This window comes from Scaptodrosophila lebanonensis, unplaced genomic scaffold, assembly GCF_003285725.1.
Source record: "Scaptodrosophila lebanonensis strain 11010-0011.00,11010-0021.00 unplaced genomic scaffold, SlebRS2 tig00000072-arrow-pilon, whole genome shotgun sequence".
NCBI lineage: Eukaryota > Metazoa > Arthropoda > Insecta > Diptera > Drosophilidae > Scaptodrosophila > Scaptodrosophila lebanonensis.
In genome coordinates, this window is record NW_022060558.1 from 4,817,470 (window position 1) to 4,835,940 (window position 18,471).

Genomic DNA, 18,471 nt, shown 5'->3' on the forward strand with positions numbered 1-18,471 from the left:
CAAAACGACTACATATTCCTATTATACATATCAGATGACTTACCGGGAGGTTAACAGCGTGACCTTCGTGTTAGCTGGCGATCTCAAATAGAGCTGAATGTCGCCGCGTCGCTGTGAGGTGAGCGTGATCTTGGCCTGCACATGCTCCAGGTAATTGACTGATCGGCAGTGGTTCACAGAAAGCTGCAGAGTAATGTGAGTGCGTGGTGGAATGACTCTAAAAAGTGTTGAAATTGAATATACTGGTAACTGAAAAGAAATTCCGACGACTCATTAACTCACTTGTCCACGTGCGGCGCATTGATTTCACAGCGTTGCTGTTCCGGAACGGTTTTCCATGAGCGTGCCACACGCACCATTTCCGCCGCATCCATTAGGCCATAACCAAAGGAATGACTGACACGTCTACCGACACCATTGAGCGCCCACGTCGAGTCTTTTAGATTGGCCGGCTTTGCTGTGCGTACCACAATGTGTTGCAGATCGCGCCACGTTAGATTCTGATTTGATTGAAGCACGAGGGCGGCAATGCCGGCCGCAAGGGGTGCCGAGGCCGAGGTGCCTGTATGCGATGAGGTGCAGGAGTGATGTAAATCTGTGGTGACCACCTGCTTCTCGCTCTGCCCGCCGCTGCTGTAGGTAGTGGCAAGCGTAGAGCTGCATTTCTCCGAATACCAGGGCACATAGCCCTCTTCGGTGGCACTCGATATGGACAGCGTCCAAATGGAATTCGTGTAGCCATCACAATTGCAATTGTCCAACTCGCGACCACCATTGCCAGAGGCCCAAATGAATATGCTGCCCTTGCCCTTGCGCCCTTTAGTGGTGCCCTCGATGAAGGCCCGCGAGGCCAATTCACCGGGCCCATCCACGGTTTTGCCATCATCGTCTGGCCCCCACGAGGCGCTGTAGATATCGATGTGCTGCGGATTGAGCGAGAGCGAACGCGCCTCCACAGCATCAGTCACATCACCATCCAGCATCCGCACACCACCCACACTCGCTCCATAGGCTATGCCCACCGCACAAATCGAGTTATTCGCTGTGGCGGCTACCTCGCCCGCACAACGCGTACCATGGCGGTTCGAATCGGTCATATCGTAGTGCGGCATGGGATCGTCGTCGTGGCTGTTCACATCATACGATGCTTTCGGGTCCTGTAAAGACATAGTCAAGCTTCATAAATTTCTGTCTCTCGAGTGTAGTCGATTTGGGATCCTGAGAACTGAATACATCGCTAAATTATAATTGCAAATATATTTGGAATATACTTGTAGTGTACACATTAATATAGATTTATATTGATTTGTTTCGAGCTTACGATTCGTAGATTTTTGTACCAACGTTATATATAATTCACTTACATAGTTCTGTACAATGTCTGGATGGTCCGATTCCAGGCCATCGTCAAGAATGGTCACCACAATGCCTTTGCCTGTTATGCCTTCCCTCCAAGCAGGTATCACATTCATGTCCAGGCCAAATCCGCGATTCTAATACAATTAAAAGCAAATATGTATATAGGCCAACCTTTAGTCGGCAGTGAGATGGCTGCCACTTACCAAATACCACATGCCCGCCCACTTCGGGTCATTAAAATTCATAGAATCGGTCGTACGCTGATAGGTGCGCGAAGGACGCGCCCGGATGAAGTCCCGTTTGGAACGCGATTTGGCACGCTGCTGTTTGGCCCAGTGCACCCGTTCGTCGAAGTCGAGCCGAGTCTGGTGATCCGTGGCTGGCGAAAGGGATCGCTTGGAGACCTTGTGATGTGAGAAATGATAGTGATCATCGAAGATCTGGAAAAAATGAAATAAATGCAAGAGTAAGTCGATGGTAAACATAGTTGTTCTTAATATAACTATTAAATGCTGATTACTTTTCGGGAACAACCCTTAACCGTAATCGAGTTGGCCTTGCTGTCAGTGTAAGGTAAAGTTTAGCAACATAACATTTTTAGTTCTACAATGCCGACGAAAGTCCCAGCCTCTTTGAAGGGAGTTCGCAATTTGGCTAACAAGCTCTTCACGCCAAGCGAAATCCGCCGCTTTGATGCATATAGACGTCAATTTAATGACAAGTTTTTGAATTTGGACACATATCGCACCACTCTGCGGGAAAAGGTAAAATGGCTGAGCACACAATATTATGCGGCAGGTAAATTATCACCATTTCCTTCGCTTCTTGCTATAATTGTAAGATTCCTGATTGTAGCTAAATATAACGATACCAGCGATCCTTATAAGCGTATAAAGCCGCGTTGGCCAAATATGCTTGGAGCCCAGTATAACCGAAAATTTAGGTAAATGGAAAATCTCCTTTCCGACGAATTCATTCAGAGTTCTCCTTTTTATTCTTCCATGCTCAGTGACCACAATAAAGAGGGGGATAAGGCTAAGAACTCAAATGAAGATGGTGGTGGGGAGCGGAAATGGGATGAGCCTGAGGGGGCCCCTTATGAGCCCAGCAAATCGCATACCTGGTATCCTGATCCAGAATTTTTGAAGCGGTACGCTGGAGCAATGCTGTACCCCGTGGGTGATCAGTGGAAGCAAAAGCCGCGTACTACCGACCGTGCTCGACCGCCTGAAAATCGCTCATTTCGCACCAAGTTTATTAACTTTGGACCAGCACATCCCGCTGCTCATGGCGTACTCCGCATGATTCTCGAGTTGGACAATGAGACAGTGTTGTCGGCCGATCCGCACATTGGGCTTTTGCATCGCGGAACCGAGAAGTTGATCGAATACAAGACCTATGTCCAGGCACTGCCCTACTTCGATCGCCTAGACTATGTCTCCTGCATGGCAAACGAGCAGGCCTATTGCCTGGCTGTGGAGAAGTTACTCAACATTGAAGTGCCTCCTCGTGCCAAGTTCATACGCACTATGTTCGCGGAGCTAATGCGGTTGACAAATCATACCATGGCCGTTTCCTCGTCTATGCTCGATTGTGGTGCCATTACACCGCTCTTTTGGCTCTTCGAAGAACGCGAGAAGCTGTACGAGTTTTCGGAGCGTGCATCGGGGGCTCGTTTACATGCCGCCTATATCAGACCTGGTGGAGTGGCCTATGACCTACCGCTGGGTTTTTCTCAGGACCTACATTCCTACATCGGACAGTTGGGCGAGCGCTTGGATGAGGTCGAAGATGTGGTAACAGATAATCGCATTTGGCGCATGCGCAACATTGGCATTGGTCGCATTTCGGCGCACGATGCCCTCAACTGTGGCTGTACGGGTCCTGTCTTGCGCGCTACCGGTATCAAGTGGGATCTTCGCAAGCAACAGCCCTATGATGCCTATGATAAGATCCATTTCGATGTGATCGTTGGCGCGAATGGAGACTGCTACGATCGCTATTTGGTGCGCATTCGAGAAATGCGCGAATCAATACGCATAATAGAACAATGCCTGCAGCTCATGCCCGAGGGCGAGGTTAAGGTAGACGATCGAAAGATAACCCCGCCACCGCGTCGTAAGATGAAATCGGGCATGGAGGATTTAATACATCATTTTAAGCATTTCTCGCAGGGCATATTCGTGCCGCCGGGTCAAACTTACTCCGCTGTCGAGTCACCCAAGGGCGAGTTCGGCGTCTACTTGGTTTCCGATGGCACTTCACGTCCCTATCGCTGCAAGATACGCCCTGCCTCGTATGCCCATTTGGCGCTGCTCAGCAAAATGGCCCCGCAGCACATGCTGGCCGATATTGTCGCCATTATTGGATCGTTGGACATTGTTTTCGGTGAAATCGATCGTTAAGTCTCCATATTAACTTTTTACAGTTGTGCAAATATGTTGTTGCCACAAATATAAATATATGTACGCATAAATTGAAAGATATAACTTCTTAGAGTTTAACATTTTACGGAAAATTCTTCTAGAGTTAATTAAAGTTCATTTAGAACTAGATCGATAGAGGCCCGGTTGTCGAAACGTTTATTCTTAGGGAAGAATTTGTTTGAAGTGTTTCGACTATTATTACTAGAATCGCTTATGTAGATCTTTAGGTATAAGATTATTGATGTGTGGTGTCAGTTATAATGTTTATTATTTCTCGAAATTTTAATATAAATACAAACGCACAATAGTCTTGTCTACAATTAGCATGGCTATTTTGACTCTACCTCTCGGGGTAGTTGCAGCATTAGAGGATCTAAGGAAGAATCTACTACATTTCCTTTTGGAAATGAATCACGTTGTTTTCAAACAGTGGTTCACCATCAAATGTACTAAATATTATTATCATATCAGATTGATTTGCATCGTATGTCTGATCTCGATCTAATCTATTTAACATTAGAATATCCCTGCTTTGACTTAAATTTATAACGCATTTTAACAATTTAATTGGGCATAAAGGAAAAAACCTTGAAAGGCATATCTGATCCATCAATATCTGGTGTATTTATACATATGTACACTCGTAGATAATGTTAATTCGTTTTCACCATCTGTGTTATTTACCTTGATAGCGATTCCTATTTTACGCCAACGGGGTTTGGAGTCATTTGCGAAGTAATCAATGCTTGTTTTAGACTCATTCAAAGCGTTAAAGTAATTAGTTAAAATAATAAAAACAGTGTGTAGACGAATACTTTAGAAATAAGGCACCCAACATTTTTGCGTGAACGTAAATGCTATTACATTACCACAATTTCGCCACAAATTTGTATTTATTGTTATAATTTATGCAAAATTGTTTTGATATCGTGTCCTGTAAAAGCTCCATTTGATATTGTATGTATGTGTGTGTGTGTGTGTGTGTATTGTGCCATTGTTTCGCAAACTGTAATATGAATGGTGGTCCCTATTGCTGCTGTATTGGTACGAATGGTTGCCATTAAACATTTTGTAAAGTTGTGCTGACATGTTGTTGTTGCTTCTTTTGTTGGTGTTAATTCATTTAGTTGTTCAAAATTCTTTTACAAATTGCAATTTAAATGCAATTGTAAGTGCCCGCACGACAAATTACTGCAAAACTATTTTTAATTATATTTAGTCGTGCAGAAAGAAAGTTCGTTGAAAGCTTAATGCGTTTTGTCCTTTGTCCAATTGCTTGCAATTGCAGAAGAAGAGAATTCTTATCTACACTATGCAGGCAAATATTTGAGTGTGTGTTCAGAATATTTCCGTTACATAGAAATGATTGAAGTGGCTTTCTTGAGTTTGTAAGTCATTCGCCTAACTATTACCTGGAAACCCTATTAAGCCAAGCTTATGTTCTCTAAGATGTGTTGATGACATCCAGGGGGAATCATGCTTTTGGTGTTGGTTGCCGAACTCATGAGCACGACTAGCGCTTGATTGAGTCGATGTTTCCACACACACACAAACACACACGCACACACGCACACACGCAGTCGCAGACGCGTCATTAAGCGCTTTACAAATATTACCACTGCGTCGATGTTTCCCCTCCGCTCCCTCCCTTCTCTAGCGTATCACAAGCCAGGCTAACAGCATAAAAGTATGAAGCACAATTTATTTATGCTTCATGTTCAGTCGTTTGCCTCTCGATTTGCAGCGGAAGTGGTCGTGTATAGTCTGATTGTGTTTGCGTGTGTGCGTGTGTGTGTATCTGTGTGTCTGTATGCATGTGAGCACGTGTGTTGTGCTGAAATTTGAGCACTTCAAACCAAGCGTTGTGTACGTGTTGCTGCCATTGGTTACCTGCCCGCTCCCCCTTCCCCACCCCCATGACTGTGATGTAAATATGACCAGGCGTGCGGCAGGGAACGGAGCCCCGCCCCATTTTTCCCATTTCCTCACTCTGCTGGATACCGGGCGACCACTAAAATTTTAATTGCTGCTACTGTACGTGTCGCCCAGCGCTCAAAGCTCGTTTAGTTTTTATACTTGGCAAGTGTCGCTCACTCGGCTCTCTGCACTATGAAGTTTATTAATTTATGCAACGGAGCAACACTGACGCATATAACACACACACACACACACATACACACACACGAGCACACCCACATACACATACGCTATCACGCTCACAAACATATGCAATTTGTGTTCAACATTTTAATTGAGTTTGCAGCAAAAGTTAAGTTAATACTCTGCCGCCTCCATCAACATTTTATGCAAATGTATGTATTTATTGTGTTTCTGTATGTGTGTGTGTGTGTCTGTATTTATGTAACTATCCGGGTGCCCGGCTGGCACAAATTTGCGACAGGCTAGCTTAGTTGTAATTGTTCTGTTGCTGTTTCAATTAAAATTGCCTTTTATTTTACTGTTTTACTGTTGCATCTAATTTAAGTCCTTATGTGCACTGCATACTGATCCACGTCCTTGGACGTCATTGGTTATGACCATCAAAGTAACTAGAGGCCGTCAAGTGTTACAGTCCATTTGCGTCCAAATAAAATAAAATGACTAATCATTGTTAAGCATTGAGAGGGTATCCCTCCTGGGTACGTCTGAACTGTGAGTAGGCTCCTAAACCCATTTATTCCTATATCCATCCAAATGACTCGTAGCACGTACATGGTTCCGCATATCGTAAAAGTGACTAAATTATAACCTCTACCCGAACTATTTCGGGGTTTATTAAAATATCAATACGTCAAAGGTATGAAAGCGGCAAAAGGAGGGGTGGCAGATACATATACATGTTATACTTAGATGTGGTTGCAATTTACAATAAACCAAATGTTTCTTATATTTAAACAACACACATTATGTATTTTAACAACGTGTAGCTGTAGTTTATTTAAAAAGTTTATATTAAGACATAATTTGACAATTGTTCATCAGTAATTTGATTTTCACTTTTATGCTATTCTTCTTTCTTTGAGACAAAATATGTCTCCCCTCAATAGTTGTTGTTGTTGTTGCTCTCGACTATGATCCGAATAGAGGTAGGGACACAAAACTAGGTATCCTTACATAGATCAAGTTTATAACCAAATAGCTTCGTTTTTAATACATATGTGTAAATGCCACATGACCGATCTGCGGAAAAGTTGTTTTTATTACAAGAAGGATATTAAATTTCAAATTTCTGATCTCAGAAAAGATACATATTGTTAAAGCTTGAAGTGTTTTGAAGATCAAACAACTTGTATACTGTGTTTAGTGCCAGAAAACTAGAAACTAGAAAGTGCGGAAAATATTCATTTGGAAGTCATGCATTTATCGTTCCATCCATCCAGCGTGAAGGCAAGTTATGGCTACTTTTCAGGCATTCGGTGTCAGTATACATATAGTTCGCATGAAAAACCCACCATTATTTATGGCAGCAGAAACTGATGTCCTGGTGGGGGACGGGAAAAGCTAATTTTCTAGTGAATTTGTCACCAACAACTAAGTGGTCAACATAAAAGGCAATAAAAACGCGACCAACAATTGCAGCAGTAGCAGAACAAGCAGAACAGCAACACTTACTGTTGCAGGAGAGCTGGGAGGATGTTGCGAGAACCCCAGATGGATGGGCAGTAAAGCAGGACAGCCATTGAATTTGTTGCCGACACTCAGCAATGCTTTTAAAATTGTCAACAATTTAATTAATCAAGTTGAGTGTGATGGCGCAAGTGGAGCAAATGTGTATGTGCACACTTATACTATATAGTATAAGTGTGCATGCTCTGGAGGTGTACGTGTGTATGTCGGATTAGCCAGCGGGTGAATGAATGCTTTTAAAGCGCTATCGCTTACCACACTCAATTGCCAATGAAAATGGTTAATTTTTTAACACCGCAGGCAGTGAGGAAAGGTGGTAGGAGGTGGGAGATGCAGCGTGACTGCAGCAAGGCGCTAAGTTGAGCAAAAAATGCACCTGAAAGCCGCTACGGGCTTGGCTGACACTGTTAGATTAGCTACTCACAGGTAAAGAGGGTGGGGAGGTGGAGCAAAACAGGAAGCTCTATATAAATATGTGCACCGTTTAATTAGCTGCTAATTAATTTAGCCCTAATGCGACAGACGACGATGTTGAGGATGACGCTGACGATGATGGGATAAGATGAGAATGAGAAAAGCACACAATGTTCTCGCTCTTCTGAGCTGCCTTTTCATTCAGGTGGGCTAAAAACTATAATACAGCACTTGAACTTTTGAGGCGATTTATTAAGCTGTCATACTAGTCTAGACCTCAGACTTGGACATTACTAAATTAGTACATCTAGTGGATATGCAGCAATAAATAATGCAGTTATATACATATACGTTTTTTCAAAACATTTTGAAAAGTCTAATTTGAATTCAGAATGGTTCTTTTATCGTCCCTTCAAGCAGGAAGATACAGTTAATAATGAAGTCGAAATTGGCGTTATTAGAGGATATATGTTTTAAAGTTTTTATGAAACCAAAAAGGAATTAAACTCAAGTGGTCTTGGAAACAGTAGAGAGGGTCATAAATTGAGAGGTAACTATGAACAAGTAGGAAACTCGATGTTGTGCACCAGCGCGAATAAAAATGCTAAGCTTTACATTTAAAGATAATCTTTGGTGATCTTTCCAGCTTTTAACAGCTTCGCAATTCGAGCAGCAACAGCTGCAAAATTCAACAGCCTTTCCCATTGCCTGTAACCTTTATCTACTTGAGATTCCCATTGAATATCGTCAAAGCCTTTTCGCTCAAATGGTACGCTGGTACAGCCCCATCAAGCTGTCCCAATGTAGCCAATCGTTTAACGTTCAGTGTTGCCATTTACATACATATACTATAGTGTGTATATACATATGTACATATACTACACGTGTATGTACATATATTTAGATACATACAAGAATGTATGTATGAATATGGGATGAAAGGTACTTTTGTTGTCTGCTGTTTTCTGTTTTGTTTGTTTTTGTTTTTTTTTTTTTGCTACATGCTCGTTACATGCCTCACTCATTGCCTGTGCGTTTCATTTTTATTCGAACGCCATAAACATAAAAATGTTTCTGTATGTATTCCCCCCGCAATGCTTTTGTTCAAATATTTATAAAAAGAAAAACAAGAAGGCAAATTGTGCCAAACAATTGCATGTCAGAGCGTGGCGCTAAAATGTCAGAGTTATGTGGCCAGTGTTGCCATCTGCATACGCAAATAAAACCAAAAATGGGAAAAAGGAAAATCCTGTGCCAAAAGAAAACAAAGAGGCGCAAAAACTTTGCATGCATATTTATGGATTTTCCTTCTTCTCGCATGTGTATGTTTGTTGAAAGCAAACAATAAATTTCGTTTGTTTATATGCGGCTCTGTGGTTAGTCTGATGCGTCTACTATTCCTTCACGCCCCTTTACGCCTACTTGCGCTGCCACCGAATTAAATATTTCAATAAGGTATGTATCTTTCTTCCTTCTTGTTTTTTTTTTCTTTTTGTATTTTTCGAGCTGCTGCTCAGTTGCATGCAGAGCTCCAGTCGACGGCGGGCTTAACTTCAGTACTCAAATATCGTAATAAAGTAATATTGGGCTAGGCATAAGTTATGCGCCACTGCCCCGAGCCCCAGCCTCCGATTTTATACACGCCTGGCAACACATTGGGGCCCAGCGGCCATGAGATAAACAAAACTGTAAACATACAGTATACCCTCTGTCGGCCTCTTGATGCTCATGCCTATGTACGAGTATTTGTCCCGGCCGGAGGGTCGACCGTATTGGTTGTTGGTGCTGTTGGTGGTGTTGCCAACCCTCGAATATGGACAGCCCAATATAAAACTACAGACACAGCAGCCGGTTAGGAAGGACTTAATTGTTTACATACAATCGAGTGCGCAAGGTAAGACGGTGGCTTACCCTTAGCCGAGGTGAGTCCACCCTCGGCACACCCACACCCACACCCAGGACCACGTCTACAGCCGTAGCAAAATGCATGCCAAACTGTCCCCTGTGGGTAGTGCGCAAAAATAGACGCAGCCTCGCCTGAGGGTAACACTAACAATGCCATTCCTGGCAAATTTAATAAAGCAAAAGATCAGCTGTTGTAAATTCAGCATTTGTGTTCTCCTTGCATTTCAGGCTTGAGCTGTTTTATGTCTGAAATGGGGGAGCAAATATTTTTGAGGATTCGTATACTCGTACATGTTGGGCTGCGCTCAAGCTACATAGTAGAGGATAAATATTTTATACCACCTTTGGGGGTTGCATTCACTATTTTGTGTAATGGAAAAGTACCAAAGTGGTTATTCGGATATCCTTTTACAGTATTTATGGCACAGCTAGACGCAGATTTTATGGCGGATCAAGTGATTGGTGTGCAACGGTGGAGTACTCTACGAAAGGAAAAAAGTACATACATATGCTCATCGTCACTAGGCCTAGGTATTATTAAAGTTTGTACCACGAAGAATACAGTACAATAGATCTGTGGGACTCAGTGGCTTCTTTACTTATCAACCATTTGGTAGTTTTTGATGCAGGAATATAAAAACGGACTGCTGCACAGTCCATCAATTTAAATTTTCGTTAAAAAGTACATCGAATTTTATTTAAAAATTGTGTTTACCAGCAAATTGATTAAGGATAAAAGCCGTGGATGAGATGCGGCGTACAAATGCATCCACCTGAGTTCTCTCGCATTATATTCAATTTTCGCTGCTGTCTTTGTTCGATTTAATTGAAAATTGTAATTGTACTTAAATTATGCGGAGAAGCGTGTGAATTGTGAATGACATTGGCAGCAACAACAATACAAGAATATTGAAAAGCAGCTGGTGCCCCTCTCACAACAACAACACCAGCAATAAAAATAGAGACAGCAGCAACATCAGGAAGAAGTCAATGTCCCATGTTTTAATTTAATTGATTTCATTAAATATTGCACCGCACGCCCGTTTATAACGCATCATATTCGATACATAATATACACGTATTTGTTCATTTATATATAAATTATGTATATCATTCATTAAATTCGTTGTGTATTTAATTACACATGCACTGAGACTTCACAATTGTAATTTTGTTATGATTCTCAAATAATTGTACTGTTTATTTATTTAATTAATTGAATACACCATGCAAATGCAAATATGGAAGCCTATTAAATTGTTGAGACCGAAATTTACACATCACACAGAGGAGAAGTGACTGTAAAACTGTACTCGATGCACACATTCGAGCAGAGGTGGCCTAACTCTGAGGCATACAAGAGGCACGCACAGCAAAATGGAGTAAGTCGGATTGAATAACCTTGCTAGAGTATACACCACGCAGACATCTGAAGTAACAGGAATCGAGATGCAGCCTTGGCTCGGACAACCAAGAAAACCACCCCTAACAGCATCAAGGGCTCGACTTACAGATACAATTTACTGGCCAAGTGAAAAACGGAGTCGGGTTCGAGGCATTTTGTTTGCTCGCCTCTTTGCAAATATAAACTTAATTGAAAGCCAAGAACTTCGGCTATTGTAGCCAAGCGTCCCATCAAAGGCGCATTAGTCAACGCTCCGGGCCCTGCCTCCCTCTGTCCCCTGTTCCCTCTATTTCTGAGTAGTTCGCAAAATTGAGAACAAGAGAGTCCAGGCGACAGCTGTGCCAAAAATGATTTATGAGTTCAATTTGCGAAATCAGTCGCCATTGCAACAGCATCAGCGGCCGTTTTAAAGTCCAGAAAAATTTAAATTTGTAAAGTAATTGAAATGCAGTGGATATCAAGAGAATGAAAATGGAAAAAGGCACATTAACATGTTCCTGTGAGTCAATTTTGCATCCTTGCGTTGGTCATTTATTTGCATTCGCGTGCCTCGATCTGCTCGGAAATTTCGATGCCACTAGCATTCGGCAAACAGGACTTGACTTCATTGATTTTTGACATGGCCGCATGCATATTTATGAATTGTCACTTCTTGGACATGCAATTGTAAGTGTCACGACATTCAAGGGAAGATTGTAAAGGCAAAAAGTTCGACACGGGCATTTCGACCAAACAGCACGAACATAACATTGAAATTTTGGCAGCTTTCGAAAGAAGTCAATTTTTGGTAAAATAAGAATAAAGCCTTGCAGAAAAGCTAAACGGACTTAATTTAATCATTTTTGGATACTAACTACTCGTTCAATGCACCAGAAGTGCTAAAAGATATCGATATCTGGGTTCAACTCTTATCGACATACAAATTTGTCAGATTTGACAAGTAGGAAAAGAGTTTGTTGTAGCACAAAACTATTTAGAGCCACATACTACTTGTTAAAGTGACATTATACTATTCTTCACATACATACATAATTGGAAATTCGACATACATATTTGTATGAAAACCCTAAGGAACCGAGATTTTGGTGGCTACATTTATTCGATTATATAAACATACGCTCCTCCTTCTATATGTTGCATACGTACATTCGCATGAAACTAGTGTACCCCCTTACTCTTTGCGTATTGAAATACAAGTAATATGACAATATATTAAAAACAATAAAACCGTCCTAAAAACATGCAAGTACGTCTTCGCATATGTATGCATATGTACTAGCTACTATTTACTAAAGATCTTGCAATCCTCCACAAACCAGCTACTTCACCTTTCAAGTACATTATTTAGCCAGAAATTCTCTACCACTTTCGGGTTAAATAGTGCATACTTGTAGTTTAACCAAAGAAACTTGCTTCCAAATTTCAATAATTACACATTACTGTTAGTGATATACATATGTATGTTAGTTATACTTGTATATCGGCCTATCGGCCAGAATAATCAAGTTGTTTTATTGAGGCTTTTGAAGTTTTCGTTTTAGCTTGGTGACAATTATCCGAGAAGCACATACGATTTAATTATGGCCCACTGTGCATGTGCTGTAATTGAGCTTTAAATTATGCACAGTATATCGAATTGCAACGTCCGAGTGAATACAGAGGGGGAAACGAACGCAACCATCTAGCCTATGGGTACGGGATGCCTCTTTCGTAACTTACAAAGCGATGGAAAGAAGTGCATTTCCTGCTAAGTCCACACACCCACACAAAGGAACACATAAGCATATTTTTCGCACATTCCCATCATCATTAACCGCAAGAGCTCTTATTGCTGCTATTGTAGTAGTTGGAGTTGATGTTGTTTTTGTTGTTTGGCCTCTTGTTACGTGCCAGCGCCCTGCACGCTTTTCAATCAGCAATTGCGCCAATCACCACAATGCCGCTCAAACTGTATACTTGTAGATGGATGTAAGCTTATGTGCATGGAGCATGTTTCTATGCAAATTTCCAAATATTTTTGCATTCCAATTACCAGCAGCAGCTCGTAAATTCGACAGCGGGAGCCGAATAAACGCCCACAAGCCAGGCTGCAGCCTCTGTATGGACCCTGATGAAGATGATGAGCTGGGACAGGAAGCTTCGTTCGTTTCAATCGGTTTGCTTGCAAATTGATTGCACTTGTTGTCTGACTGCATGGCTCAGCTGCTGTTACTCTGAACTGGCTGGTCTCGGCCTGGGTCTGGGGTCTGGGAGTCTGTCCGGCTGTGGCTTTGGCTCTGGATGTGGTTCGAGCTGACGACGATGATGATGATGACCCCATTTGCTTGAGTAATGATGCCACTTGGTCTGGTCTGCTCTCTGGCTTGCTCGTTTATGCGCTGATCAGCTCGCTGCAATGCTATCGTGCAGCTTTATCTTGCATTGCTTGCAATTTGCAGCACATGCAGCAGGCGGGCGGTGGGCGTGGCTGCATCGGCAGCCATTGAAATCAATTTAGTGCATGTCTGAGGGGGGCATTAAGTACTTGCCGATGGCACAAATCGACTCGTTTACCGCTTTACATTTGATACCTTTGGCAAAAACTTTTAAGTTTGCATGGAATTTGTTGCCGTCTATTCGTTTTTCCGTCTACCCGTCTACCTCTCTTGCTGTCTATTTGTCTGTCCCTTTGTTTATCGGTCGGCCCTGTCGGTTGGTGTTAAAATTGTCGCTGTCGGCTTTGTCAGGTTTGTGTCTCAAATAAATTGATTTGTTAGTTTTCTTTGGTTTTTGTAACCACAACTGCAGTTCCTTGTTGGGCCAAATTGATTGCAATTCGATTGTAGACTTTGACTATTTGTCATTGTGACAGACATGAGCAAATGATTTGGTTTTGAAATGTAATTGGTTTCTGTTGCTCATTAAAGCTGAGTTGTATTTGAATTGAAGACACTCAAGGATATATGAAATGCAGCTAGAACCTTATAAGTGTAATGAATGCCAAACAATGCAACAAATTGGAGCAGAAGAACACGAATTTCCACAACATCCTCCAACCTTCAGTTTTGTAATAGTATACCACGCACAACAGACATGTTGCATACTTCAAGGCGAGAATGTCTACCTCTTATTGCACCTCAAATAAAAGTGCCAACCAAATCAAAGGAAGCGGCGGCAGGAAGGAAGCAAGGCAAGGAAAGAAAACCTAGCAACACAGAATGCAGAGTATAAAAAGCAGCTGTAGAGACAAGCTAAGAGGGGTAACCCTGCACTGAGAAAATAATGGGTTATAGTTACTAAGGAGACTATTCTTTAGGCTTAAACACACAAGAATAAGTGCGAAGAACATAAATAGTATGCGGCTCAATATAGATATTAATATTCACTTAGTGCTACAATCGAGCAAGCCCGACAGAAATAAAAGCAGAAAAAAGGGGGAGAGCGAACCCATTCCTGCGCTTGTGGGAGTAGTAATGGAATGAAATTGTTTCGCTAATAACTTTTCTTAGAATCGGCAAAAGATATAGTAGAGAATTATGTATAAATTACTTGTACAAAGTTTAGTGTTCTTATTCACAAATTGCTTAGTAGAATTAATGCATTTGTGTGGATAATGTTGATAGCGAACAAAAGTAGATTACCCAAATGGGAAAAGGTAGCGTATTTTTTCCGGTGTAACAACTTATTATACGGACGCTTCATAAAAAGCTCCTTTATGAATTTTTATGTGTCAGACGAAAACTTGAAAATCATTTCCGTACAAAAAACCGGATAACATATTAAAGGTAACCAAAGAGAAGTTATCCATGCGGGTGAAGTAAGTATGTATGTATGTACTGGATGTATGCAATATGTTTGAGGCAGAAGGAAATTGCTGGGCATCAGCATCAGTGTCAGTTGCCAGCCATGCATGAGGCGCACCCCGAAGGTTTCATTCAAACTTAGATTCTATGCCCCCGAGCTACCAAATCGTTATTACTTGGTAACCGTTGGCGGTCGGATGTGCCTAAGCCAGGGCAATGCATTTTCGATTTCCGTTTACGGGCCATGTAATTGCTAGCACGTGGCTATGACATACTCCCACACACGGATATGTGTATATACTCTCCAGCATTTCCTGCATAGTTTTGCGCCCTCAACACTAGTGGCAGAATTATAAACGCCGTCTCAACAACCTTTCAACTATGTTGCAACAAGCGTGGAAGCCATTGATGGCCCTGACACAAATTGACTTCGACAGCAGTTGGAAAATCAGCACGAGCGAGTTGCAATGGGGGTGCAATTCGTACGCGGGTGAACACACACCCACCAACACACTCACCCACACATACACTAACAATAATCATAAATATAGGAAAGTCGCATCGGGTTGGGGACCAAGGTACGTGACAATACGTAAGGCGTTTCGATGTTAAAATGAGTGTAAGAGTCATGTGAGTTGCTGTAATAACATATTTATTTTGCACTTGGTGCTAAAGGCCATTATTCCTATTCTTTCATTTTTCCTTCTTAGCAACTAACGCATTTCCGTTGTAGAAGTTTGCTTGCATCTCTTGATTTTATTGTTCCGAATGAAATGAACTGGCTGGCTTGGAATTAGATAAGCGAAGAAAAATTAACCTACACGATTGCATTGGATCGACAAAAACTAACTAACTAACTAGTAACAATTTTACATTTTAGTTGTGATCTTTCGCTGTTTCTTCTTGCTAGTAGAGTAACGACTATCTAATTAAAAAAGAATAAATTTATTAAAACAGGGAGAACAAGAGAGAACGCTACAGTCGAGCAAGCCCGACAGTGTACCCAGGTAAACTTCCGTCACTGAGTTATATGCGCCCATAGCAGCAGCAAAAAGAGGAAGAAGAAGAGCGAACTTGTTGCTGCAGTTTGTGGGGGTTGTACTGTAGAGAATTTGTTTCGCTAATAACTTTTCTCAGAATTGACCGAATTGGATAAAATTTTAAACAACAGTAAACAATTATATATAAATTATGTGTGCAAAGTTTGGTTGAGGTAGCATTTGAAATGTGGACGCTATTGACGAAATTCTGTAGCGGGGGAAGGGGGGGAAAATTCCAAAAAAAAAATGAACTCGTCCTTACTCGGACCTAGGAGAATCTGGATGCCAACTTTGGTTATTCTAGCTTTTATAGTTTCTGAGATCCTCGCGTTCATCCAGACGGACAGACGGACGGACAGACGGACAGACGGACAGACGGACGGACATGTCTAGATCGATTTCTCTCGTCATGCTGATTCAGAATATATATACTTTATGGGGTCGGAGATGCTTCCTTCTGAATGTTACATACTTTGCACAAACCTAATATACCCTTTTTACCCTACGGGTACAGGGTATAAAAAGCGTGGCGTGGTGTGGCGGACGATGTTTAAAATATTGTGAGCATTGAAAACAAAATTTTATAAATCCCTATTTTCGGATCTTTCCACGCAATAATATAAAACAATAAAAGTTATGTTTCAGCAGATATTAGATTAGACATTTAGATTGTATTTGTTAATGATTCATTTGTAAAAGTTAGACCTTTGCTTTCCTTTTTCTTTTCTACTAATATTTGAAGTATATAGTGTATGGGTAGTTGGAGTTTCATTTTTTTTTTTTAATTTTTTATTTTTTTTATTTAGAATATCAACAATATTTCTGTCGATTATATAATATAACTTAATATAACAATTTAAACTAAACTTAAAAAATAAGAAAGCCTAACACAAAGCTGTACAATAACATCTATTAATGCCTCCGACACGTTGGGGGAATTTTATTTGTCAGTTGGCCAGCTATGCCCCGATTCACAGCCATATGTGCTCAGAGACATTATAGACCTAAAAAACTATACAAAATGTAAACAGAGGAGGAAAATTAATTCTATTTAGAAATTAGAAAGAGTAAGAAGTAGAAAGAGAAAAAGAAAGAAGGAAAGAGAGATAGAGAAACAGGGAAAGAGAAAGGTGGAAAGAGAGAGACGAAAAGAAGAAGAGGGAAATCTCCAACCCGGTGGGGGAAATTTTAAATACCAGTCCGGCTATTTATGAATTATACCAACTACCTAATATGGCAACATTCGTATTGCTACAAAAGTCCAACTTAACGATTTTTGAAATCAACAAGTGTATAAAAATATCACCAAATATCACTTTAAAAAATACAAAGCAACAGATTCACGTTTTATTTTATTCTGAAGTCAATAAAATGTTCAATTTAATAAAGAAATAAAGAATTGGTATATAAAACGTATACTAGAGAACTTTCTATAGATCGATGGGTACAGTCACAGTAATCAATCTCAGAATAGCTTTTAAAAGCAAATGTGGTACAAAAGCTATGCACACATGTACAATACTATATATTCATTATATATGAATATTTGAAAGACTCACGTTTTATTAATTCTTATTGCGAAAATTAATGCGTCAATATGTTCGATTTTACTTTCAAAAGCATTTTGCAACGAATGTAAAAAACTTGAAATACGAACTTACTTTTCAGAAGCTTAAAACTGTGTGCAAAAAAATGTGCATACAACTTTTAAGGTTTTACTCCTTTGTTGCTGCATGCGCTTGAAAAAAAAAACTCTTAAAAAGTTAAATTACTTAAAAGTTTTGCGCACATAATGTAATTGTAAGTGAAGTACAACAATTAGGGCAACTCTTTTAAAAAGTAATTTAAAACAAACAATGAAAGCAATCTTAAAAGGAGACTAGCTTCCTAAGATACTTAAACATAATATTGAACACCAATACCAACAACAACCGAAAGGACTCAAAAATCGGAAAAAAGCTCCTAAGTGGGTGAAAAGTTGGAGTAGAATTATGAACTTTCGAGTTCTGTAGGCAGGCATGAAGGTAAAGATGTCCGAGATAAACAAAAACAACATATCATTGAAATCCAATAATCAAAATTATTGAAGCTTCTTAAGGGGTTGGCGTATGGGGTGGCAATACATGGGTAGGAAGAACGTAACCTTTGTAGAGCTCTGTAAAATTGTTTCGCTAATAAATTTATTTAGGATTAAAATCAGTTACTTGATTGAATTTTGAAATACAGATGGAAATACAAACGGATTGCAAGTGGGAAATTTTATGTAAGTGGTTTGGAATTGCCTAGAGATTAGGATAATCTACAGACATATCAGCTTCTGTCATGCGGATCATATTCACATTAATGGATGCTTCCTTCTAATAAAATTTATGGGAATTTATTTTGTGTCAAAAGTACGCAGTTAAATTAAAACAGTAACAACAGCTGCTGAAATAACTATAATTCCTGCTTTTTCTATTAATATGAGACTTAAGACATCGATAAATGAACAAAAATAATAAGGAAGCTGTTGC

At 40.6% G+C, this 18,471-nt stretch overlaps 2 protein-coding genes across 4 annotated transcripts in view; one reads left to right on the top strand and one right to left on the bottom strand.

Moving 5' to 3' along the window:
* LOC115625534 (furin-like protease 1) overlaps positions 1–18,471 on the bottom strand; it is a 223,334-nt gene that overhangs the window by 10,729 nt on the left and 194,134 nt on the right. For all 3 annotated transcript variants that reach the window (XM_030520611.1, XM_030520613.1, XM_030520612.1), the window contains exons 4-7: positions 1,563–1,799; positions 1,365–1,493; positions 283–1,157; positions 44–217 (exon numbers count right to left, since the gene is read on the bottom strand). In XM_030520611.1, coding sequence (XP_030376471.1) covers positions 44–217; positions 283–1,157; positions 1,365–1,493; positions 1,563–1,799 — 1,415 coding nt within the window. The remainder of the gene's footprint in view (positions 1–43; positions 218–282; positions 1,158–1,364; positions 1,494–1,562; positions 1,800–18,471) is intronic.
* LOC115625535 (NADH-quinone oxidoreductase subunit D) lies at positions 1,952–3,822 on the top strand. The gene is made up of 3 exons (XM_030520614.1): positions 1,952–2,157; positions 2,215–2,302; positions 2,369–3,822. The coding sequence occupies exons 1-3, from the start codon at positions 1,968–1,970 to the stop codon at positions 3,762–3,764; spliced, it is 1,674 nt and encodes a 557-aa protein (XP_030376474.1). The 5' UTR covers positions 1,952–1,967; the 3' UTR covers positions 3,765–3,822.

What these genes read in the sequence shown, in the direction of transcription:
- LOC115625535 (XM_030520614.1), top strand. Translation starts at nt 1,968, where the DNA reads ATGCCGACGAAAGTCCCAGCCTCTTTGAAGGGAGTTCGCAATTTGGCT. An exon ending in CACACAATATTATGCGGCAG is followed by an intron (nt 2,158 to 2,214) that starts GTAAATTATCAC and finishes TCCTGATTGTAG; the next exon opens with CTAAATATAACGATACCAGC. An exon ending in CAGTATAACCGAAAATTTAG is followed by an intron (nt 2,303 to 2,368) that starts GTAAATGGAAAA and finishes TTCCATGCTCAG; the next exon opens with TGACCACAATAAAGAGGGGG.